This window comes from Mastigoproctus giganteus, chromosome 13 (genome assembly GCF_048544385.1).
Source record: "Mastigoproctus giganteus isolate SK-2022 chromosome 13, ASM4854438v1, whole genome shotgun sequence".
Classification (NCBI taxonomy): domain Eukaryota; kingdom Metazoa; phylum Arthropoda; class Arachnida; order Uropygi; family Thelyphonidae; genus Mastigoproctus; species Mastigoproctus giganteus.
Window position 1 is genome coordinate 140028498 of NC_143587.1, and position 27079 is coordinate 140055576.

General features: G+C 37.4%; 1 protein-coding gene across 1 annotated transcript in view; it reads left to right on the forward strand.

Annotated features, from left to right (window-relative positions):
- The first annotated feature begins 885 nt into the window (after positions 1-885).
- Positions 886-27079, forward strand: part of LOC150076488 (heparan sulfate glucosamine 3-O-sulfotransferase 6-like) — a 72531-nt gene continuing 46337 nt past the window's right edge. The window contains exon 1 of the mRNA XM_090387186.1: positions 886-1963. Within this exon, the coding sequence (XP_090243312.1) occupies positions 1344-1963 (620 nt within the window). The 5' untranslated portion in view covers positions 886-1343. The remainder of the gene's footprint in view (positions 1964-27079) is intronic.

Below are 27079 nucleotides of genomic sequence, written 5' to 3' on the forward strand. Positions count from 1 at the left end.
CTAGAAATTTTTTCCTTAGTTTTATTGCTAAATAAAATCTATTGTGAAAGGAATTAGGTCAAAAGCTAGTTAAGTCTTTGAGTTGCTGAAGTTCAAAGAGCGTTCTGGTTGGTGGGACATAAGCAAATCATTATGGAGACATCAGTGGAGAATGTTACCTCACTGAAACGCTCATTCATAAAGAGGACATGTCTTTAAAATTTCAGAAATTTCTAACATCTTCTGTATGTAATATTAAATTTAAATGAATCCGATTTTCTAACAGAAAGAGAAGTTGATGCAACTTATGGAGGACGTTACATCTTCTTCTGACATCAAAATTGAACAAGATTGCGCATAAATAAAATACAAAGGTTTAAAAAAGCACCCATGGAGTAAAATATGAAGTGTTGAAAATATTAATTCATATTTTTAAACAGTTTTTATTATTTCATAATGCTATCCCACAATTTCTTTTTTTAAGAAATCTTAGCATTAAGGAGATTCGTCTTTAATATTTATATGCAATGTTCTGCTTGGAAACACTCTGGTCCATAAATCCTTTCTTAATTTCCCTTTAGAAGAAAATGTCTGTTAACTTTCGGTCCAGCTGTTCATCTATGTCTGGTGCATTCGTCGTATCTCCAAAGGGGGATTCCACGGAACCACCAGTAGAGGCCGCTAGTGAGCTCCCATCGAAAACTCCGCACGTTTAACTAACGAACTCCGGTAAGCCCTTTGGCATTTCTAGTAGAGATGCTGCGGCGTCGTAATGACCTGTCCAGCATGTGTGTTCCCGGCTCCGTAACATACCGCATCGACCAGTGGAAGCGAGGCTCGGTGTACAGAGACATTGTGCTGTGTCAGGCATCGTTGACCGTGATTGAGCCGTACTAGAAGGGATGGATGTCTAGACACCTTCGCCAGTTTGGTTTTCTCGTGACTGTCGTGCGGAGTTGTCGGGATCGTTGAGCTGCGTTGGTGCACACGTCAGATGTAGGTGCTCGGACTCTGGCTCTGAACACGTGCTCGTCCGTAAACAATTTGAAGCGCAAAACTCTCCGAATATCGCAAAATGCTCGTCAGCCCAAAGAGGAAGAAAATGGGAACTTCGAAGTCAACCGCCGGCTCTTCACTCCCCGTGAAGTGGGACGCACATCACACGCTAAATCGGCTCGTGCAAATGTCTTCCGTCTCGAGAACGTGAGCAGAAGATGTCCACCATCTGGATGGCACCCCAAGCCGGGTAGTTCGGCCGCGATGCATCGGCCATCGAAGCCAGCCTGTTTAGCGAACATACCGACTCAAATCCGGAGGGAAATCAGGCTATAACCGTCAGGTAACGATCGACAGCGGACCGTAGCATGGATCGTCGGTATCGCCGCCGTTTGCGGAGTACTTTTCCTTTGGCGGCCATGTGCTGCGGTTTCGTATGCTACTCGTGGTACACGCTCGTCTGCTGTCCCTTCCGCATACCCCGGAGCGAGATAAGGCCGAGTGCGGCTAACGAGATGAGCAATGCCGTCAAGCCTGTGGCGTGGAGACAGCGTTATCCTGACGGCGTGAACAGACGCAAGGCTAACCCCTGGAAACCTGAGCAGTACGTCGTGAAAGCGTGGCTACCGAGGGGAATAAAAGAGCGCGTGGAGGCCAGTTACGAGGATTACAGGTTACTATCGGCAGGTGATCGGAGTTCACGAGGTCGGCACGTCGGTAGAAACTTGACCCTTGTCCACCTTCAGACGCCGCTTCCGAAACAGGGTAGGGTTGACGGAAGGTTGATATCCGCGCAGAAAACTGACAATAAACAGAAAAGCATCAGTCCCCCCATTAAGAGAATCCCTCAGGCACTGATTATCGGCGTGAAAAAGTGCGGAACGCGAGCGTTGTTGGAGTTCTTGAGAGTGCATCCGGACATTCGAGCGTCGGGGCCGGAGACACATTTTTTCGATCGTCATTATCACCGTGGTCTAGAGTGGTACAGGTAAGTGGGATTATCAGAGAGAGAGGGGGGGGGGAGGTGCATTGTGAGCTGAGCGATATTTGTAAACAAACGCTTGCTTCCCCGTAGATTCAATTTCATGCTATTTTTAGATGTGCAAATCCAAATATAGGGCTTTGATCTCGCACGTTTCTAAAGGATTCACTAATTCCTATGTTTATCAATTTATAAAACTGTAATCGTGGCCTCCACTAATCCCCATGCCATTTATCTTCGTTTAGAAGCTTATCAAAATCTATTTCTTTCTCTCCCTGGAAACAAATCCCCTTGATCGTCTCGTTTTGTACAACCATCAATTCTGACTGAACTTTTTTTTTTTGTGTAAATTAAATGTTTTTATTTTCTTCGATCAAGTTAATCAGATGCCATGAAGAGTAAATGGCCTCTCAAGTTGTTTACAGGAGAAAGAAAATAAAACTTTTTTTTCAAAAAGAAAAGCAATACATTGCCAATTGCATATACATCGCATAAAGTAATTTGGGGCTGTTCTGCAGCCATGGTACTTAGCAAAATTACCATTCTGCAAATGATGCGAATGTTTTAAACATGAAGAATGGAACGTGCATTATTTAGCAGCTTAACCAAGCGAGTGAGATTATTGGTGATTTCACTGTCTTCTTCCATTCATTTTAACTTGTAACATATCATGTAATTAATCCGTCACCGATCATTAGAAGATCATTATCCCATTAAACATTCGGTGGTTGATCGTTAATATGTCTTGCTATATTTCGCCTCAATGTCGGAATCTTTTTTGCCCATTTTTTTCGGTGAAGAAGATCCGTGGTAAATAAAAAAATGCCCAGCTCCATGACAAAGTTCTACTAATGAATATTTCCACGCTCCATTAAAGAATGCTTAAAAATAAGACCGCAGGAATATAAACGTTATCGGACAGAAGATTTGGAAAAATACCAAAGGTAATCTCCAATAAAGGTTCCTCAGGCTATAACCCATTACTAAGACAAAGTATTTTCAGGAGTCATTCGCGAGGATTTTATATAAATGAATGCCAATAAGCAACAAAATATTCGCGTGCGGGGCTAAGGATGGAACAGAGATGATGCCCACATCCTCTTCGGATAACTGAAGAGGATGTGGAAGGATGAAGATGCGAAACCGTTTGTATGATAAATGTGAAAAAGGAAAACTGGCAATTACTTAAGTGAATTTTCTTAAGTTTTGTCAAATCAGACGAATTGCTTTATTTAGTGGATCGCAAAGTACACGGGCATCCAGCGTTTAATCTTATTATAATTTTAACCGAAAAGAGAAGACGCTTTCAGCTTTACAGCGTATTCAAGTAATGAAAATAAAGCGTTGATAAAATTTAAGGGTAAATATACTCTTCCAAGCTACTTTTGCAGTTTGTTGTAATGAAGTACAGCATCTCTATGGCAACTCGGGCACCTGCTCACGAGAGTCAACAGTGATAGATTGTTCTTCGTGAAGTGTTTCTATAAACCGTGCGCTGTAAATTAGTCTGAAGAAGTGCATTTATAAAAGACCAAAATTAGGAAATGTGAGTTTGATATACTCCCTTGGCCTTTCACGCGATCTTCGTATGACCCGTACCTTCCATTTACTTGCGTTCTTTCCACGATATTGCTCTTTTTTTGTTAACGTCTTGGATAATGGTTAATTCTTATCAACTACTTGGTGGACACACATTCCTCCATCTTGGCTAGCAATCTTATTAATGACCTTAATATCTTATACAAATAAATGCTAACTCAGTGGAAATATCCAAGTCTTCTCGGTAGCACAAAATCTCGATTTGTTACCAGGAACAAAAGCAGAGTATAGACTCCACACTTGGCAGACCAAGGAGGGACCAAACCAAATATTTTTCTTGTTTTGCCAACAACAACATCGACTTCCGATTAAAACTGAGATGAATAGAACTCGCTGTTTAAATATCAATAATTGGACTCATTTCCTAACCTTAGTTATTCACATCAACTGTTTGCCTCCATTATGTATAATAGACGCTAATTAGCGTTTATGTTAATAATAATTACCTATATCAATTAATGATTAAGTGGAGAATAACTGTTGCTTATACTATTAAGAGAGTGAGTTACAAGCGGCACGAGATTCCTTCGATTAGGATAATTACTACGTATTTAATTTTCTTGTTGGTATATTGATATGACTCAATAATGGACCACACGTGGTTAATATCAATAAATAACCGGGCAAACTGCCTTTGTAGTTATCTTCAAGCACAACTCCTTTGATGTACTATAGGAATTACTTGTTTATATTGTTTTAATACGATATAAACAAGTAATTCCTATATTATAATTTGTATTTGAATGCTAAGGCATACACTGTTATCAAAAGTATTGGAAAAGCAAGAGAAATTATGTAATTGCCGGATATCCTTTGACGCAGCGCGTGAAGTCTGCTTCATGGTTGATTTTGCATATAATCCTCCAATTCATATCACAGATGCTCAATTGGGGTTATGAGCGGTACTGCGAGTCGTCCATCACACATTACGCTTTGTGGCATGGAGATTTCTCTCTAAAATTTTATCAGCACGTGTTTAGAATATAAGAGTTAGGATAATCTACTGCAGCATTTGCAAAACTGAATGGTTCATGTTCAGCATGATTTTCATGGTCTCACGAAAAATTTCGAAACCGCACCTTTACAACCACACTTAAGATTTGGGACGATGGAGCGCTATGGAAGGGGTTCCCTGGCTGTCACCAGATCCAGAATCTTCCATTAGGTTGAAGCAACACATGCTGCGATTCATTACTCCAAAAAAACACATTTCCACTCCTCCAATGCTCACTTTCTGTCAGTGCAGCACCATTGTAACCATCTCTGAGTATTGATTTTTGTGATAATGAGTTTAATAGGACTGTGTTAGCAGGCGCTTCAAAAAAGGATCCGAATTTCTTCTAAAAGAAAGGTTTGTTTTTCTGGGGATATGAAGATGGCGTTCCAAAACAGAGAGAGACTGTTTTAGGCAATAGAGAAATTCAAATGCTAGGATATATTACATTACTTAAAAAGTATTAAGGGTCAAATTCTTGCAGTTTAAAAAAAGTTTCCCACTACAGGAAAGAATTGAAACGGTTGCGGAATGGCAGAATTTCAAAAAAAAAAAAAAAAAAAAAAATACACGAATGACTTCAAAATGACTAACAAGATCCTTTAGGAATGGACAATGCAGACCTTTGAAGAACTCAAAGCAAATTAAAGGAATTAAGAATAAAGCTAGTACTCTAAGACCGGATGGATTCCCATTCTTTTATAATTGAATTTAAGTCCATATATTATTGATGTTTTGCTCCTCATTTTTAAAGAAATCATCAGACCACCATCTCAAAAGATTTATAGACCCCCTTTCAACTCGCTACTAAAGATTTTCACCAAAGACATCCATGATCGAACTTCATCTTGCGCCTAGACAGCTTTCCTTCCATGACGTGTTTTCAAAGCCAACAGACAGTTACAAATCTTATCCAGACCTTCACATACATTCTGGAACCTCTTAACATAAGGTCACAAGCTGGATGTTGTATTTTTAGACCTCAAAATCTACGTTTGACAGATTTTGAGTCAGTACCCTTCTGTGTATACTTGGATTTTATTTCAATATTCGTGGTAACCTAATATTTATCCAGATTATTGAAGAAACACAACCTGTTGTTTTCTTATGATAATCCCCACCAGCACTTTGAGTTAAGGAGTTATTCTTTCGACAATGCTGCTCCATTAGATCTTTTTCTGACTACACTTCAAGGTTTCTTGATTTATACAGATGACATTAAACTTCTCATCTGCTCTAATGACAGTAACTATGCCGAATTAAATCGAAGTATCAAAATACTCGTGGTAAAAATCTAGGCCTGTCCATTAGTAAGGATAAATATATTCAGATTCTGTTATACGCCATGTTTAAGTTCTTCTTAGATCTCCAATTATCAAAGTTGACAAGCATAAAGATGTTGGTCTCATTCATAAACGTAACCTTTGTGCATCACCTCAGTACATCTTAGGGCGTACTTCTATGAAATATGGAACATGAAGCAAGAACTCCTCAGAATTTTGGACGAGTACATAATTTTGATTTATGCTGGTAGATGAATTACTCTGGTGATTTTTATGCACCGGTCGTTTTCTTATATTCACCTATGGTTTTGGAAATGATAATCTACGTTTCTATTTTCTTGATTTATGATGTGATTTTGTTTTAAATTAAAAGTGATAATTTTGTTAAACTAAAATGAGTGCAATGGATTATCCCTTCTACCATATTTCTGTCCTGGAGCATGTATAAACTGAAATATATAATATTCCATACAGTGGTCCGTGAGAACTTCTACGCCTCAGAAATCCAGCACCAATTCGTGACTATTAGTTCGAGCTCACCTCAACGTATTTCGTTTGAAAGTTAACGAGATGAAAATATGTAGTTTGATATGTGCCAATGCGCTATTACATCATCTACATCATTAGGATAATCGAAATTTTACATATAATGTGATTACTCGATGCTGGCTAATACTTTTGATAAGTGCTTTCAGGGTATCTGATAAACGGGCCCATTTAATAATGACCTACAGAGAGACGACAACAGTTTCATAAAAACTGAACAAGGGGTAGGGGAATAAAGGCAGAGAGAGGCAAGATAAGAAATGTGGGTACTGGACTGCAGCAAACAACCAAGTTTTCTTACTTTCCCACCCGTGACTGAAACTTTTCCGGCTGTTGTGATTTAGCATCTGATAAACACGTTCCAAAAACAGAATCAGCACAATGGCACAACTGAAGAAACATATCTATCACAACTAGGATGGGAAATGCAACTACAATTCACTTGCTGTAACTTTTAGATGCCAGCAGCCGAAAAACCTCTTTTATTCTCTCTCCAAAACGAAAAAGAAAAGAAAGAAAGAAAGAAAGAAAGAAAACGCACAGCAAATAGCTTTCACACACCCTTCTCTTTTCTGCAGACCAATGTAGAGTGTGCTACGGTGGTAACAGAAGCCTTTTGTTTACTTCTGCATTTTCTTCATTCTACAAAACTTTTCTTTCCCTTATGCGATAACATCGAGACACCTCAAAAGTTACCGAATAAAGTGGGATATGTACTTATGTAGCCCCACGTGACTGTCAACTAGTTCAAGCTCATTAAAATACTTGAAATGAAGCGCAAGATGGGGTGCCACAAGGCACGAGCTGTGAATGTACTTTACAACGTGAAGACTGCTGGAAGTTGTTATCAGTTTGCTAAAATATTTCTTCGAAAGTCACGCGAATTTTTTTTTTTTCTTTCATAAGACCATTTCAGTTGCTTAAATTATGAAGTGGTTCGATGAATACAAAAAAACCCCTCCTGCAGAATATCTCAAAATATCTTCCTCGTTCTCTGTCACCGTTTTCAGACCGGCTATATTAGATTATGAATCTCAAAGTCCGGTTTCATAAATTACAAAGGCCAATAGATCCCGGCAAGTGTTTTGCTTAATGATCTCATTGGCGCCTGTCTCTATAATCGAATTCGTTTTTAGCATGCATGAGCGGGCACCATTTTTTATGTTAATCATAATTGATTACTGTCTCGCTTAAACAAAGGGTTTATTCTGAATGATTAAAAGGACCTCCCTTCCAATATACTTCATTTCTCTCTAAATTTGTCACTCGGTATCTTATGAATAATGTTTAATTCGTGTTCTTTTTTTGTGTGTGTCGCTGGACAATCGAAGTGGAACGAACAGTCTGCCCACGTTTTCCGAACATCGACAGGGGCTTCGTGGGAGAACTATTCTGTTCGCTATCATCGCCTAATGACTTTAGTCACACATACTCTATTGTCTGACGTCAGTTTACTTGTTAAAGGCAAAGATCCGACTTCCGCTGAGCATTTCTCCTTTGCCGCACCTAAAGTACGATGATGAATCACCTCTCACACCTAACAGCTGCAATGACTAATTTCTCTGCATGGTCTTCGCTATGCATTTTGAGTAAGTGACTAGTTTGCCACTCAGAAAGCTAATTATTATTACATAATAGAAATTTTCGGGCTGTTCTTTGATTAGCGGTTTGTTCCATGCCTTTCCCTCTGGCGTGGGTGGGTTTCCTTCGCTTTGATTTCACAAGGAGATGATAATTAAGAAGTTTCGCTTTAAAAAATAACTCGGAGAGGTGTAACCTGCCGTCCACGGCACGTGTGAAGAAGATTATTTTGTTGTGCGTTGCTCCATCTCGTTTCCCCTCAGGATGTATTAATGAAACTTAATTTCTTCAGGACCAGTTTCTTAATGCTCCCATCAACGATGAATTTTTCACTTAGACAAAAATGTAAAGTTAATTTAGGGAATGAATTAAGACAACTTAACCAAGATTTAAATCGACTCGTAATTTTGGACAGCTATACCCGACAATGAAACCTTTTCTATAAGGGGTTGAAACGTAGACCATGGAAATTCCAGATTGTTCTTTCCAGCTTAAAGAAACTGTTTTTGAGAAAAAGAAATTCTTCGTTGGAAAACTCGTGGACAAAATACAATAGAAATGTTCCCAAAAATTGGCAAAAAACTTAAGTTTTTAAAACAGAATATTACAAACATTGGAAATCAAAACCTATTTCGTTAAATAAACAAAATATTTTTCTTATCTAACAAAAGGTTGTTCCGATAGAGAAGAACTATTCCACTTAGTTTCGACATTTTTTTTTAAGAATGGAGAGTTGTGCAAGTTTATGAACCGAGAAATAAAAAAAAAAAAAACATTTTTTCTTTTATTTAATTATTTTTTCGTAAATAAGGCTTTATTTTAAATTAATTATACGTTTCTCTTTTTTTTCAATTACTTGTGACAACAAATAAATGGCATTCGTTTGAATAAAACAATCATATACACTAATTTGCCAAAAGTATTTGGACATCCACTTGATTTTGGAAAAAAGAACCGAACCACACCCGGCATCCGTATCAAGAATGCGTATAACAGGAACTGAAATCACCCTACAAATAAGCTGATCAACGAAATACGGTAGATGGATCGAGGCATTGAGTTTACCGACTTTCAACGGTAGTCATCACAGGATGCCATATTAGGAATCAGTCTGTGCATGCCACTGCTGCAAAATTTCCGCATCCTGGATCAATAGTGGTTGATGTAATTACCAAATGAAAACGTAATAGCGTTGCTACAGTCAGAAAATGTTCGGGCAAAACACAGAAACTGACAGAAAGAGACTAGAGGATTCTCAAAATAGTACGTAGGTCCTGTAAGTCCTCATCAAACACTGTCAACTAGAAGTTCTAAGAAGCCACATAAACTGATATGGGTTTGTTTCTGTAAATTTAGGATGGACCAATGATTTTCTTTGCTGAAACAATGAATGCTATGTGGTACCTTGGCATTCTGGGGAATGCACTCGTCCTGCCATGGCAGCAGTGTTGGAAGGGTCCTTTTTTGTTTCAGCGTAATGATAGTGAAAAAGAAAGGGCTGTGTTAATAATGCACAGTCTATAAGGACTTGAGGATACTGGCGTGCCCAGAACTCAGATCTTAATCCAATTAAACACCTTTGGGATGAACTGTAACATCGATTTCAGCCAAGGCCAATACACGCACAAACAGCAGCTTCATTGACAACCATGTTGAAGGAGGAAGGAACCAAAATACCTCTTTGCTTTAATTAAAAAAATTGTTTGGGGTCTACTGACGAGGATACAGCGTTCAATTAAGACTAAAGGTGACAACAACTCTGTATCAATTAAAATGTGCTTTTTTCCTCTTTTTTTTTTTAACATGGAGATTTTCGTATAAAGTTTCTACCGGAACCTCAATCTAACAATACAATCTAGCTAAAACCAAATGTTTACTTTAACATGTCACATCGTGTGGAAAGATGAAATCATTTCATGGTCTTTCTTTAGATATTTTCTGTTCTTACTATTCTAGCGAATTTCAACGAAAAAACGTCAATGGTCCATATTCAAAATTTTATCTGTTGTATTGTGAATTAATGGAATTAAAATTTAAAAAAAAATAATGTTGTTCCTTGGAAAAGTTCTGTCTTTAACTTTATTATATTTAAAATTAAATTAAGCCGCAAAGCGAAAGGATTGCAGTTGGAGTAAAAACCAGAATTTTACATAATGCTCGCTGGAAAACTAAACCTGCGAGCAATATTTTGTTTAGGTCGTTATCTACAACAAAAAAAACCTTTCTGCGAATAAGAAAATATATCTAAAATTAGGTTACAGCAACTTGCGGTAGTAATTACGGATACTGGAAGAAAAATGTACGTAAAAAAGCAATTCAAACTACTGTACCTTGTTGAGATTGCAAAAACCGCTGCTGCCCGAGAGAAAACAATGCTTGAGTTATGGTGCTTGCCGAAAAAAAGAAATAAACATCACCCCACCGCATAAAGAACACCTTGTAGGAAGTTATGTAACGGTCATTAGAGAATTCCGAGACTGTCGGTTGAGAGACGATGTAATCATCTTTCTCTAATCGCGTTGTTTTTGCTTAACTTTCACTTTTGCTTCTTTTCTAGGCCGCTCCTTTGTGTTTCGTAGGAATCAGCACTTCGCAGGGTTCGCTGAATGGCAAATTACTTGGGGACTAGTCATCGGTGTTTTACACGTTCCCTCGAGTCCGAAAGGCGATAGCCAGAATTACGATCAATTTAGCGTATGAAACACTAGCCCAAATGAACATAACCTTTTACTCAAGAGGATACCACGCTAGTAAAGTTATTTCGAAACACAGGTAGATAAAGGATGCCACGAACATTTGTGATGCCACCCAATTAGCGGACAGATATGCGCTGAAAATACCGTATATATAATTTCCCATGCCCTGAACATTTTGCAGTAATCGATACCATCTCTGGTCATTTTGAATGTAACATCAGTTCTCTCCAGAGAAAAGTACATTTCGTGTTAATGTGCAGATCATCATAATCCATTTTTATTGCTCCAACCACTCGGAAAAGACAATAACTTACTGCCAAAATGTGCAGTTCACACAGAATGAGTTTTATTGGTGAAAACACGAACCTTCAATTTTAATTCACAGACATTCATCGACACATACTAGTGACCATTTAAACAGTTGCAAAAAAAATAAGTAAAAAAATAAATTTGGAGATAGAAAATCACAAAAGATATCACTCCCTGTTCAATACGCTTATCTGGAAATAGTATACAAGTTTACGGGGTGGGGAGGGAGCAGACAATCGTAGTCCATTATCAAAGTTCAACTTATGGGTCTTACTTGTGGTAACGGTAAAACTGGACAGTTTACCATCATCAAATTCAGCGCGCTGTTTAAACCCCTCCTTTTGAAATGGTCAAATTTTTTTACGGAAAGCTAGTGGTGAGGATTTTATGAGCCGTACCTTATCAAATCGAGTGCCAAGGGCAAAGTAAAGAGGGCTTGAAGTTTGACTGACCATACGGCATTGCTGAGTTTCCTTTTGAAAGATATGATGAAGTGGACGCCCTACAGATATTGGCACAAAAAGGACTTCCCATATTGTATGGGCCCAAATATATAACGGTGTCAAAAATGTATTGAAGACTACCACTTTGGAATGAAATTCTGTTTAAAGGTATGTTTATTCCCTCATTTTTCAGAACAAAAATTATTCCGGAAACTGAGTGTTCCTCAACAGAACTGCCATTTCCAATAATATATTTATTGTGATTAGCTTACATGCTTATTGCAAGGTATATATCAGTGGTGCGCAAACTGTGGGGCGCGACCCCCAGAGGGGTTGCGGAAATTTTTAAATAAAACTAGTTTTTGTGTGCATGAACGCCAAAAAGCCTGTTGTTAAAATTACTTTTTCAATACTATAGGTGTAGAGACCTTACTACTCGAACGAAATCTGAGATACGAATGAATCCTATTACCACTCTTTAGTGCAGTGGCACACGCTCTTTGATTGGACCGGGGTTCAAGCCTATGTCTGCTAAATACGATTAACATTTGTATTGATTGACTTATTGTAAACTCCACTGACCTGGTGGTCGTGCGGGAGTATAAACAAGAACATAATTTATTTTTTAGGGTGGTTTCACGTGTGTTGCAGGTGGCTTTCCTACTTATTGTCCTTGTGGATAATAGGGCTTAATTTTCTCACTGGCTATGGACACAGAAAATCTTTCATGAAGAAACACTGCAGTTCCTTGTAAACCTTTTAAGAGCATCGTTGGAAGTTTCATATTTAATAGGAAAAAATTTTAAATCACATACTATTGCTGAATCTCTTGTTCTCCCTTCTGCAATAAAAATTATTTCAGTTATGCATGGAGAAAAATACAGCAACGATTTAAATACCATTCCTCTATCCAGGGACAGTTATCGCGAACAGCATAAAATTCAGTTTATTAAATCGATTGAAAGTCCAATTTTTGCAATACAGTTAGATTAATTCACAGATATTTAAAACCTTGCTCAACTTATTGTATATGTGAGTGACATTTTACGATTTAGGGATATCATTGCCACCCACCTAACAATGCTAATTAAGAATTTTTCCAAATTATTTAATGTATCTCCAGAAAAAAAGCTGTATTGGATTCGTGATCCCTTTGCTTTTGATATTTCTTCGTGTCCCGAAATTACCATGCAACAAAAGGAAGATCTTATTGACTTGTCGTCTGAAAAAGCATTATGTGCTCTTTTCAAGACTACTTTGGGGAAATTTTTGGCTTTCTCTTAGAAACAAGTATACAGAATTATCGAAAATGGCAATATAAACATTGCTACCTTTCGGGTCTACATATTTATGTGAGGTTGGTTTCTCAAAATTAACAGCTGTAAAAACAAAAGCTTTCCGGGACTTGGTCCAGAAGATGACATCAGATGACATCAGAAGTAATTTCAAACATTGCGCCAAATATTACCGGTTATCCAGGCTCATCCTTTTCATTAATGGTTTTGTTTTGTGTTTTGAGTTTCATCATTTCTGTACCTCCTTTTAATTAGTTACAGCTAATGCAAAGGCATCTATTTTTTTAAATCGCATTCGTTTAATTAAATTAATTTACCTATTAAGTAATTAGTATATAATTTAACAGTCATAAAATTAATTAATAAAATACAAGATGTTAATATTATTCCTTAAATAACGTTGGTCAACAAAATTAAACTTCTTTTCTGTTTTCTTCTATAATAAAATATGTTAACCATGCATTTCATAGTGCTGGCCAAGAATTTTCCTATCACGTCCGTTTTTTGAGAAAATTAACTTCTTGTTTTAGTAGTGTAGTAACAAATCATTTAATAAAACGCGAATCTTAAATGTTCTGTGACTCGATTTCCGCTTGTACATTGCCTCTCTCCTTTCTCTGATAAGTGTCCAGCAGTAATCGCAATCACATTCAGACTCCACTTGCCTTCATATCGTTTTCGTCTGAAAGAAATGTCTGCAGCTGTATCAAAATTCAATAATTTCGTAGGTTTCCTTCAAACGGATGGGTATTTCCATTATGAAGCAGCATAACCTATAAACTACATTTTCAGGAGTGTATAAAAATCCTACAATTTTCGGGGTTATACTCGTAAACCAGAGCATCCATTCAGCCATCAATATTACTGCAAGAAGTGCTATCTCCTATCATAAAGAAAAATTTTATTAAATCCAGACAGCTGCAATATTCCTACATGGTTAAGATTTCCACTTGGATAGATTTAAGCCTCGAATCAGGTCATTTAATTCCACTTGAGTAATCAATTGAGGCTGACTTGAGTTGGTTCATCCTTGTCGGACACTTCCATTTGTTCATCACCTTAAAAAGATGACATATCCTCATCTAAGTCAATATTTGAGGAGGTGTGGGAAGTGGCATTTGGAATGTCATCAGGCAACATTCGAAAGGCGATTAGGATGTTCAATCTTCTTTAGATGACTTGGTTCAACTCAGAATGGTCTTTTTCCTACCATATGATCGGCACTGAAAATTGGCATACATTTAATTTTTCTACTCTGCCATCTTCGAAGTGCCACTAAACAGCAGTATGTGGAGCCCAAAATTTATCTTGATATCCTATTTTGAGGCAAAATTCAGATTGTAAGCCTTCTTGATCACAGAAGAATTGTTCTTTTTACATACTCACTGGAAACCTAATGTCGGATTTAATAGGTTACTAACACGAAATTTATTTATAACACAGAAGTTTCATTCGAGCATAGTGAATTATAGATACACACAGAACAATTGACTTAAAGTTGTATATTAAATATAAATACAGTATTTAATTTCGCATGTACAATCTAACTTAGTACTATACCATTTATATTAAAACGTAACCCAGCTAGTCAGAATTTGTCGTGACATGCCACACAGTTATGAATGTCACCTAGAGTCATAACTCAATGATTTAATGCACTGTAATTTACGAAGAATAGTGTGAACGGGGTTCCCAGTTTGAGCAGATTAACTATTGTTCCCTACCGCTGTACTACTTCATGTATTATCTTAGTTTTATTATCTCATTTTAAATTAAAATTTAATTTAAAAATTTTGATCATTTAAAATAAAATTATTTTAAAATTTAATTTAAAATTTTAATTACAAATCTCAATTTTTATATTTATTTTGATACAATGTTTATTGCGAAGTCCACTGCATCTTTGGATTCATGACTTTAAACCTTCGGTTCATTATCATTGCTAAATATAAATCTTGTAATACGGTTTCTTCCAACTCACTTCACTTCACTTTGGTTTGCTCGCTTTTATAATGTGATTTTGAAGTATGGTTTCTGTGCAACTGAAAACAAGACATTCTGCTGAAAAAGTTACAGATAAGTTAGAGGGAATTTTTGTACTGCATGATCAATGGGATTGCAGCATTGCGCGTCTACAGGCCGTTCAAGTTTGATGAAAACATCCAATTCTCTGATGATTCTTGTAGATAGTGATCGTATCTGCTCAAGAAGCCGCAAAGCAAATTATTGTAATTTTATCAGGACTGAATCCAACCTCAGCCTTACCACATACGTCTTAAGTGACGTACCATTCAACTATCATAGAAGACATAGCCAACTGAGTTCTATGGGCATGATTATCTGCTCGTATCCATGGTAAAAGGTAAACTGCAGCCATTATCAATCCACTGCAGGATGGAAGCCTCCTCAACGATTCATGTTAAGGAAAATAGACCATAATCTGCCACGCTGGTCCAGTGCAGGTTGGCAAATCGACAGTATTTAGCAGTCAATGGCTTGAACCCCAGTCTCCTCAAAGAGCGTGTGTTACGGAGGCCTCTGGTGTTCGTAATATTACTTATTTATACTAACACTCTTACAAATTAAATTCTGCCTTAATGCATTAATTATTCATAAAGGGTTTCATTATGAAATTCGTTTTTATTTAATAAACATTACCTATATTTTTTTCTATCGTATTTTCTTATTGAAATTGTTAGGTTGAGATTCAAAATGTGACAATTTTACCCTTTGAAAAATCAATACCTTAAGTTAGTTGTAGCATTTTCTTCATTTCAAGTGATCATTCATGCCTTCTTAAAATTCATCGTCCTTCCAAATACGCACTCCTGTGTTGTGGATGATTGATAAATTTTAGCCGCATATGTTAGGCTGCCAGTTGATGTCATGAAGTGCATTGCAACCTGTATTCCACTGTATATCATTATTTCTTCAAATCTGTAAAACATATTACCAGATTTTGGCAACGCTTCACACATATTTCAACAACCGTTGTTTGTATTAGTTTCGATACTTTGTAAGAAAACTATTTAGACAGAAGATAGGATCATATGTAGCTACATGGTGGAAGAAAGGCGCTAAAAGTACTGTAGCAGTTTGGTTTATAGCTTTGTTTTTCTGATAGACATAAATCTTTGGGTTCATACGCTGCGGATGAATTCTTGGAGATGGCTGCTCTAAACCATACTCTGGGGATACATTTTTGGGGGTAGCTCCTGCAAAGCTACACCCAAATGTTATTGCAAAATTTTATGGATAAACTGAAGACTTGAAAGAATTCGGCTAAGGGCCGCAAATTATATTTTAGTAAATATTCATCATATCGATGTTTAAAATGTCTAATTTCGCCATCTGGTCTAAGCACAGATTTAACAGCATCACCCTGTTTGTTTTCCAAAGCAATAACGAGAGGGCCAGAAATCGGAGACCGAATAAAAGAGGCTAATTCTACAATGGGAAGACACTAGGGCAATGTAAATGGTTCTATACATGATGAACCAGGTGTATTGAGTAACGTCGAGTCAAACCTGAGGCTTGATTACCGCCAGCAAAATTTTTAATGTGAATTTAGAAACTGCAAATAGATGAAAAAGTTATTAACAGATCTTATAAGCCCTTGTTATCATATATCCTTTAATAAACTACTCATATTCCGTATGAAGTATACGGGAATCAGTATCCGTTTAGAATCGGCTGCATAAGCTCAGTAATTATCGTCCTGAATTAATGGCATAGGATAGATCATAAGATATACAGAAAACAGCATTGGGCCCAGCGAAGATCCTTGAGGCACGCTAACTTTAGACTTGAAAGGAAAGGACAAGACTCCAATAATAATTACTTGGTATTTATGATTTGATAGAATTAAACCATTGTAATTATGGGCCCCGAAAACCATAACCTTATAGTTCTTTATTAAGTACAGTGAAAAACAGAATCAAAAGCGCAAGAAAGCTCTGTATAAATGATATCTTTGTAGTGTCCAAAATCCACAGCCCTGGTGAGCATACTGCCACAGTGTTATTATGTTTGATAGCACTGACCCTCTAAGTCTGAATCCTTGCTGATAAATTGAAATAAAATGATTTAAATATCCAGAGATCTTTAAGCTAACAATTATCAAAATATCTTTTTTCAGAATTTAGTAAGGTTAACAATGAAGGCTCAAATCAGAATCAAATCCCTTGATCCTTTTTTGTCTACTGGAACTATAAAACAATTTTTGAATGCAGGAAGGATAAATTCGTGAACTCAATAAGTTAACATAAGACAACGTTTCCACAATTCACGTGGTCATCTATTGAGTCTGAAGAGGAAATGATATTGCTGCTCACCATTATGGTTCAAGCATTTTCGGATCTCTCACTATACAAATTGAATTTTCACTACTTTCTCGTAAGATGGCTTTTCGCTCATGAAATAATAATTCTTCTGCAATTTACATCGCGCAGATACGTAAACAGGTACACAAAGGCTGCTATTCAACGAGGAATCGAAGATTTATCTCCGTCTGCTCCTTATGATGGTACAAATTTCTTTCTATCTCCAACGTGGAAGAAAATTTCTCATAAAAAATATTACCCCATCTTAATCTTTTCTTTTCCATCCGTCCTTTCTTTTCTCGAGAAAACGCATAACGACATCTGCCGTTAAGACAAAAGAGGTGAGAATAATACGGTATTGATTGAAAACAGGAGCAACGCTTTATCAGGTTGTGCATCTCTACTCGATTAAGCTGCACTCAGCAGAAATTGCGACACAATGATTTTGCTCGTTTCATTTGGAATTTGCCATAAATTTAAGCGTTTACCTCGTCAGGAATTTTCTAGCAAACATCCGAACAGTTTCAAATTTCAATTACTCCAAGCGAGGCCCATCATCTTCTTTACAATATATTAACTAAATGCATTCCAGCCAGGCCCGCTAATGAAAGTTTCTTTAAATTTAGAGGGCAAATAAATTCTTAGTAGAAGGAAACGTACACGATACGATCATGAAAGAAAGAAGTCTTGTAACGTGGAAAAGGAATTGTACTTAGTTCGAGGAAATTGCCTAGTCCAACTGGACGTCCCGCCTATAAATTCACTAAATGTGACACAATGACAGACTTCTAAAGAGTCGTTTATTTTATCGGCGCTTTAAAGAGGCTCTCCAGGTAATAACATACATTTACTATTGTAATCTTTAAACTCCTTAAAGTGTGGAGTTGCGATTAATGATCTTATATTGCACCCAGAGAGAGAGAGAGAGAGAGAGAGAGAGAGAGAGAGAGAGAGAGAGAGAGAGAGAGAGAGAGAGAGAGAGAGAGAGAATGGGGAAAAAAGCGGCCTGACAATTCTTAGCCATCCTCCTTTGTTGTAGTACTTAATTTCTGTCACCGGAAATTAATGTCTGCTAAGAGATGATAAGCTAATTTAATTAACTAAGACGCTGACATGGGTCGGTCCGCTGATGGATATTGTCATCATCCGCATTACGTCTTTCCAGAAACTTCTGGAGAGCTAAGACTTGATTTCGAAAGCTACTATTTGAGAATTAAGATTCCCTAGTTGAAATGGTTGTAACCAGCTCCCACTTTTATTTCCGAAGCTGCCAGTAATGGCAGTCTGTCTCGGAATAGGATACGGTCTCATTATGTTAATGCATCGTTTAAACGTAGCGATCCTTGCTCGCGCCTCGGACTTGATATCGGTGGGTTATTTACTGAAGACTGAAGTAGTGGTGGGAGAAGGAGGGGGGCTGGTAACGCCTTAAATCTTTGGGAGGATTTAAATTTCCTGTAATTACCTCACCGCTGTCTGTGCGTGTGTCGCTCTTTCTTCTTGTCCGCTTCTTAGTGACAGGTATACTTCCGGCAGCCACTTTCGATTAGTTTAAAAGTTTATGTAATTACCTACTGGGAAGGCTGCGAGGGCTTCTTTTGTGTCCTGTTTCCTTGGTTGTTTGGTGCACGATGAGAGCTGATGCATCTTCGTGGTAATTGTAGTTGTTTATTTAATTATTTTTCTCCACATATATTTAAGGTTTGTTGGCCTCCCATTCCTTTCCATATGGACAGGACAGTCACTTCCTATTACTTCAGAGTTATCATTCTCTTCTCATGTCAGTTTCTCGCTCCCCTGGGAAGCTGTACAAGGTAATTTAGATCTCTGCTCCATCTCTTTTTTTTTTTTTTTTTCGCTCATTTTCAGACGCCAGTCATCGATTTTTCCTTTTTTGCTGCTAATTCCTTCATATTTTCCACCCTCTCTCTCTCTCTAGGTCCAGTTTAAATTTCGCCTACTTCTTTTCAAAGTTAATATCCCTCTGTTATTGTTTTAACAAAAAATATTGCTTAAATTTCACCATTATAGTCCATCTTCTATTAACATACTGTATTTATAACTCTTCTGTATTTCACAGTTAGTAGAATCGCCGTCCTTCTACACCGGTTGGAAAAGACCCCAGTTCGAATCCCGTCGATGACGAAAGGAATTTTATGAGCCTTTTTCACAACGTGGCTGAGTTAGTCGCTCTCAGACGAGAGTAGCTTGGTTTTTACTGCCGGAAAGTCGGGTTTTTCATCCATAAAACAGAAAAAATACCACAGAACACACGCAATTTACAGACAGCACACACAGGGAAATCTGGACTTAGTCGCTGATGCTCCTAATCGGCTAGGAAAATTGCACTGATTAGGCTGAATTCCATCCAACACACTACCCTCCGAATTGCTCTAGGAGCGTTTAGAACATCCCCTGTCCAAAGTATTTATGTAGAGCCACATGAACCTCCACTTCACCTTAAAAAGAAAATGCTGCTCCTCAATTATGCAGCCAAAATTCGAAGTGTTCCAGTCCATCCTCTTGACCAATGCTTTTCAACCCAAATTGGACCACATTCTACAACAGCAAACCAGCAGAAAATAGGCCCACTGGTATTCGTCTAAAAGATTTATTGCATACCTGGAACTTTCAATTTCACAATAAATATCAAGAGACTGATGTACCATAAAAGAAAGTTTAGTGGCACTTTTAAGACATTAATTATACACTAGTTAACAGTCTTGTAGCGTTTTCTCTCCTTGTCTCCTGCAGGAGAACTGTTTCGAATAAGGAACATACCACAATATGTAATTCGGTATTCTGTAGCGTGTACAGTAAGTTGATAATGACCATGAAACGCACAGAGCATCCCCAAAGACGTACATTCAATATTCGCCAATTGCAGTGTTCCGTAGTACATAATCCACCCTTGTGAATTCAGATTATCTCTCAACGTTCATTGATTAGGAGTTGCTTGTTCTCGCGCTGTGGTAATACGGGTGGACGGTATTCTCAGCGACTCAGTTACCTGCCCCCTTTCACACACACACACACACACACACACACACAAAAAGTAAGCATGATATTACGTAGCACTTTTTAAAATGGAGAGCACTGCGTTTTTTTTATAAATTAATATTTTATATATGTAAAATATATGTAATATTTTATTACTTCCAAACTGTTATACACATTCTTACTCTTGTGCTGCTTCTTAATTGTGAAGACATTTGGGATTATTCATATTAGACGCGTTAGCATATATGCATAATGCGCCTTATTGTCTTCACCATGTCCATCCCCCATGTAACAACTGGACTCCCAAGTGCATGGATTTTCATGGAATTTTATATTTGGGTCTTTTAAAACGATTTGTACAGCAAATCCAAATTTCGTTAAAATAGGACCAACAGAAATTCAACAATTATTATTTCTTTGTTCGTCCACTCAACTCCAGTGGATGGATCTTCAAGAAATTTATATTTCGCTCTGTTATGACGATTTGTCGAGCCTTTCAAAATTTTATTAAAATAGGACCAATAGAAATCTGACTTTCTTTTTTATACATAAATATAGGCTATCCACATACCGTATATTGAAGCTCTGGATCCTGCTTGTCGCCTTGTGCTGGTTGGAAGAAAGAATGGGCAATATGGCGGAAGCACAGAAACGAAATATTCTCAGTTCGTGCATAAAAGTCGTTGCTCTTTTTGTGATTTTTTTGTTATAAATCATGAATTATTACTATTTCCTAACGCGTCTGCGTAATTAACTACCTTGTTTCAGTTAGCCACCCTAAAAAATAAAAGCCAATCATGTTTTAAGCACCGCCGATATGGAACTGTTGTTTTTATATAGTTCCATTCAAACAAAAAATATACTATCCATATGCGTCAAACTTCTGGTCAAAAACTTTCCTAATATATATCATGCCACTAAAATTAACTTTTTTCTGGTTTGTATGAATAATTAATTATTTTTAAATTACTGGCCATGGATGAAATTCTTTCCATTCTGGTGAAATAACAGAAGGAATTACATAAATCCAAGATGCAATAACAGTATCCATCGTATAAGAATAAAGACTGCTCATAAATGATACACGACCAACGATTATGAGTTTCTTTCACTGGTTCCCGAGTTCTCACCCCCTCACCTGTTAACAGCACAGAACATGATTAATGTGGGCGCTCCCGCATCTACAGATGTGTGTACGATCATCCATCTGCAAAGAGCAGACCTAAACAGCGCGTTGTTTCAATAGATTAAGTTTCTTTATCCGTTGATAAGGCAATGATAGATGTACAACCGGAAATGGAGTTCGTGTCTCCCTCTTGATAAAGAAGAGGGAATTTCTATCGCAAAAGGATCTTTGGAGCTTGGCGACCTCCCTTTCCAAATATCTATCTTCTAATGTTTTTCCTCCTCTAACCTAAGAACAAAGTATAATGTTTCTTGCCCACAGTGATTCATTAAAATATTAGATTTTCAAATTGGAGTCGTAAACACGGTTAGCTGCATCAGCAAAAAGAAGAATGCGAGAGAAATTTGCAAGTACAATAGCAAAATGGAATCTCTGCGTTTTTATATTCTTGCATACAGAAGAAAGCAGTTCGCCGAAGCCAAAATAATCCTTTCTGAAAATGTACAAAAAATGTATGCCCAATACTTCATTTGTAAATCCAACTGTTGCCGAGCTGAATTCAAAATATTTTTGCGATGCTTGCAGTCTCCATCAAAGTGAAACGGTCTTTCCAGCGCATTTTAATTTTATCCTGCTTGATTTTTTGTTTCATCTTCAAGCGAATTCCTTAAAATTTAAATATTAATATCCAGAAGAGCTGCCATCACTTCTTTTAAATTCGATTTAAATTTCAGTAAACGACGCTAACGTTTCTTGAAGTGGTTTAATTATTTTTATGATCATTCTACTTACGTTAAAGGGTTAACCCTTTAACGTTTAACCGCACGTTTACCGTACAGTTAAGTGTAGGCTTAATCAAATTATTTATTTATATTCTCTTTCTATCGTATGTTTTTCAAGTAGTAAAAGTTACCATAAGCACAGGATCACATAGTTACCTTCAAAGAAGATGTAAAAAACTGTTTATGCAACAGCAAGTGAGGAATGAATTGTTTCCAGTTAACGCCCAAGGAAAATTTTACCATAACACGCCAGAGTATGGTATCTATAAATTGCTTTAAGGCTAGTTCTGTTCCGTGGGTAAAACTCTAAAGAATTTGGTAACAGATATGGCACCTGGAAGCTAACTCAGTTTCGTTTGAAGAGGCTTCAATAAGATTGTCTCGTTATTGATGGGTTTAGGTCCCAGACGCTTCACAAATGGACAGCAAGTGATCTAGTCGCTTTCCTGCTGAAGCTCTAATATCGCATGAAACATTTTCAAATAAATACCACATTTATTGGTATTCTATGCGAAGTTAAAAATTCTGATTCAATGGACTCTACTGTTCCATCAAAGATAAAATCTAATAGTTAGTTTATGGTGACTTGACTGGTATGTGCTCTTCTATTTCTAAAATAGAAGAGTTTCCACCAAAAAACTAAGCTGGCTTCAAAATTCGAGGTGTATGGTTGAGGATGCAGTGGTAGATCTATTGCTTGTCTTAATCCAACACGAATAGTTCTACCCAAGGAAGTTTTATTCACAATGAATTTAACGCTAATCAAAATAAACTTTCTTGATCTCGGCCATTAAGAAAGTCTTTATTCCATGTTAAAGTGATATTCCTTTTAACCCTCTGAGAAAGTCTTTCGCAGCGCTGTCCAAATGCTACATACAATAATAAATAAGCCGATAACTGAATGAATCAAGAAAGAAATGATTTTTTTTACTTTTAAGGTATTGTATTTATTAACACAACCTTCCAGCAATTGAAGAACAATTCACACACAAACTCTAAGCAGACAAAACATTCTGCTCGCAGTGTGAATCGAATACAATGAGTTTCTTGGAAAAAACTGGCTTGCTTTGTTCTGTTTCAAAACTTTCTAACAAAATGTTTGACTTAAAAGCATTTCAGAACTTCGCTGACTGTCCTTGTACTTAAAAAGGATCTTCCACGGATAACCCCCGTGTATTTAAAACCCATCTGGAAGAAGGAGAAGTTGCAGTAGTCAGCAAGTCGTACACCGCAGTTCAATTATTCTGAGTTTCACATAACCCGGTGAGCGGCTAACGAGCATCGCGGGACAAAACGGCATCGATTCCAGCATTCCAGCCGCTCAAGCACGAAACTACTACGTTTTCAATGGGACTTCCTGCATGTGGGAACGCGGCGCACGCGTGATCGCTCGATCAATATTTCAACCCCTGACATTGTACTAGTCACTTTGCCACCCACTTACTAGCCGTCTGCTTTTAATTTTGGGCCCATTACTCCACCATTGTTCCTCCTAACCTCGCGCACCGTGGCTGTGCCAGGGTGTCAGTGGTGGTACTACTTTTTATGCACTGTCCCCGGACTTAGCTCATGCACTCTGACAGATCCCACTCCCGGAGGAACGTGGCCTCTGCAGTCACCATTTCCCCTACTTGCTGCTTCGAAGGTTTTTCTGAAAGAGCCATTTTTCAGGTGAATGGATAAGGGGGCCAGGAAATGACAACGATTTAAAGAAATTGATCCCTACACGTCCCCCAGGAGTGGAGGGACACTGGGATAGACATGATTGTAGGGAAGAGCAAGGGCCTTACCAGACCACGCGAACGCGTTGACAACAGCGACTACTTCGTGCTTTGTCAGTTAGAGGTTTTTAGGGTGGTTGCGACACACACCCCTCGTGATTAATTTCAGATTGGCTGCCCCACTGGACCCATCACTCTCACTTTTGATTTTTTCTAAGAGCAGTCGTCGGCAAAAAAAACACTTTTTTTTTAATTTGATGGAAAGATTTCCCCTAGGTAACAACCATGAATATGAACTCATTAGTGGGTTTGTTCATCATTCAGAATGGAGTCTACCCACAAACCTCCCCTTGACACCGTCTTGACGTGTAATCAGTGTTCATTTAGGAAAAATTAAGTCCCGTTGTCTTCTAGCCCTGATGAAATATCCTTCCTTCAGCTCTCTACATCACGGAGCTGAAAGAGGGATATATAAAACAGAATTTACTTCTTTCTTTTTTTTTTTATTTACATCAAGTAGATGCGTACGTTTTCTCTCTGAGACGGCGAGATTTGCCAGGTATTCACATGATTATCAGGTGATCAATTCAAGTAGCGTCAAACCAAGAATCATGAGCCATCAGTTGTTACAGTACACAGCGCAAGTATACGTGTATACAAAACATATAACTGAATTTTATCTAATTACACCACTGCATGATTTTCGGTTTTAACGCTGATTTTAGAAATGTTATTCGTTTTTTTTTTCTATCACGTGCGGTTTTTTCACAAATCACTTCAGTTGATGTCGTGGGTTGTAGTATTGAATGTATTAAGTTAGGAGTAAATGCTGGAAATTTGTAAACTAAATCTTCACATGTTGGCAACACTGCCTTTAGAGCTCTGAAGAATTGTTTATCAGCGAGTCCAGTTTATTTTTGAGGTTATCGTGCCAAAGTCGGAAAAGTGCCAATGTGTCTCAAATACAAACTTCAATTCTAAGAGTAAAGTGGGAAATTACCCGCCGGTTAGTCTAACTTCAGTAGTAGGGAAAATCATGGAGACTATGATCAAGGGTGGAATTCAGGATCACTTAGATACAAAGATTCTGATCACTTAGGTTCTGAAGGATAGTCAGCATGGTTTTTTAAAGGCAAAATCATATTTAACTAATCTGGTTAGCTATTTTAACTGGGTCACTCAAGAGCTGGACTTAGAGAATAATTTTGACATTTTATTTGGATTTCAGAAAAGCATTTGACTCAGTCCCACATGAGCGGTTAACTTTATAAGCTGGAACAGGTTGTAATCACAAGGAAAATCCTTAGATGAATAGCTGGATGCCTTCAGGGTAGGAGGCAGCGGGTTGTGATAAATGGTTATTCCTCATATTGGGTTTACGTAAGAAATGGGGTTCCCCAAGGATCAGTATTGGGACCACTGTTGTCTTATTTTCATAAATGACATCGATGAACGGATAGAGGGCGTGATGTCTAAATTTGCAAATAATGTAAAGATTGGTAGAGTAGTTAATGATTTCCGCCAAGCAGAGCTTCTTCAGAATGACCTAGATAGACTTCAGGAATGGCAGCTATACTTTAATTCAGCAAAGTGTAAGGTATTGCACCTGGAGAACAGTAACCCAAAAATAACGTATATACCTTGTGGAGTTGAACTAAAGCCGGTAGTGAAGGAAAGGGATTTGGATATTACGATACGGTCAAGTAAAGAGTTGTTTTTGCTCGAGGATTTTATCGAGGAATATTACAGAATTTGTAAAAAATGTGAATTGTGCTTATTTTAGAGTGAAACTCCGTGCAGTTTAAAGAAATAGTTTAAAAAACCACTGGTAGACCCAGAACTATCCTGCTTCCCCTCTTGCACATCAAACTGGGCTTGATGAAACAGTTTGTGAAAGCTTTACCACAGGAAGGTTCCTGCTTCAACTACCTTTGTACTGAATTCCCATCGATCACCCAAGAGCAGCTAAAATAAGATATTTTTTGGACCTCAAATTCACAAACTTAAAGGGGGACCCAGATTTTGAAGGAACTATGAATAAAAGAGAAAAACATGCATAAATTAGCTTCAGGTCTGTTGTTGAGAACTTCTTAGGGGATAACGAAGATCCAGACTACAAGAATATAGTTGAAAATATGTTAGTAAACTTCAGGGCCTGCAATATGGTAAAACAGTCACCCTGAGTGTCAAAGGTACATTTTTTTACACTCCCACATCGACTAGTTTGTGAAATTGAGATCCAACAAAAATATCTTTAATATCCTGGTGAGAGGTTTCACCAGGATATTAAAGACATGGACATGTACCAGGGGAGGTGTAATGTCAACATGATGGTTGACTAGCTGGATGCTGAAGAGGGACTGTAAAGTAGGATCTGCAAGAAAATCAAAGAATTGAGAATTTGATCCATTGTAGATAATTTTTTTTAAATGAGAGGCGAGTGTTTAGTGGACTGTTTTACCACACTGCCCTTTTTAATACTTCAAGTATTTAAATATAAAAGTCTGGTAAAAGTGGCATTTTGTCATAATTTCAGTGTACAAAATCTGTCAAAATTAATAAAATTTTCATTCGTGATTTTTTAAGAAACCTGACGTGATGAAACAAACGGAAGTCATTTTTGAAATCAGAAAATGAATAAATGATTCGGTAACATTTTCTCCAGAAAACATCGGTGAATTATTTTCAAAATGCAGCATAGCGTGATGTCTGCCCATTAATTAAAATGTTATAAAACATTAATGGATAAGTACGTTCGTGAAAAAAAAATTCTGCTTTATAACGTAATCTAACACGACCTTATTACTTTATTTTGAATGGGAAAACGATTTCCGAGATACGCATTTTCGCCTTAAGCGACAATTTCCGGGAAACATTAATTACGTAATTCTAGGGATATCTGTACTTTGTTATTTTATCCTTCAATAACACGGTGTAACAGAAGCCAGTCAACTCTGCCCTGTGACCAACAAAACATTTCCATTCGATCCATTCACGGACGAACGAAGGGTCGATCGATAAATAGATATATATCTACCAATCGATTCTTTATTGCCAAAAGAAGATAGATTATTCTTCTAGGCAGTTGTCTGAGAGCATTATAAATCCCTGGATGAGTGGCCTGAACTCTCAACTTCACTTATTCCACTGCTCATAATTTGTTAGTGAGTTATGGCCAAATAAAAGATAACTCAAGAACTTTCTCTACACGCGATCCTTCGTTCGCAGATCTTTTCTATAAAAATAATACGATTAAATATAAAATAAAGTTTGGTCTTCCAAAAAAGAATGTGAAGTGCACTAAACAAGTCTTTGCCTATTCGGTAAAAATAATCCATTCGGAATCCTTGGGTTCTCACTCATCTACTAGCCAGGCATTAGAGTGAGTGTCAGTAGGTATCAGAAAGCGGTGCTTTACATGAAGA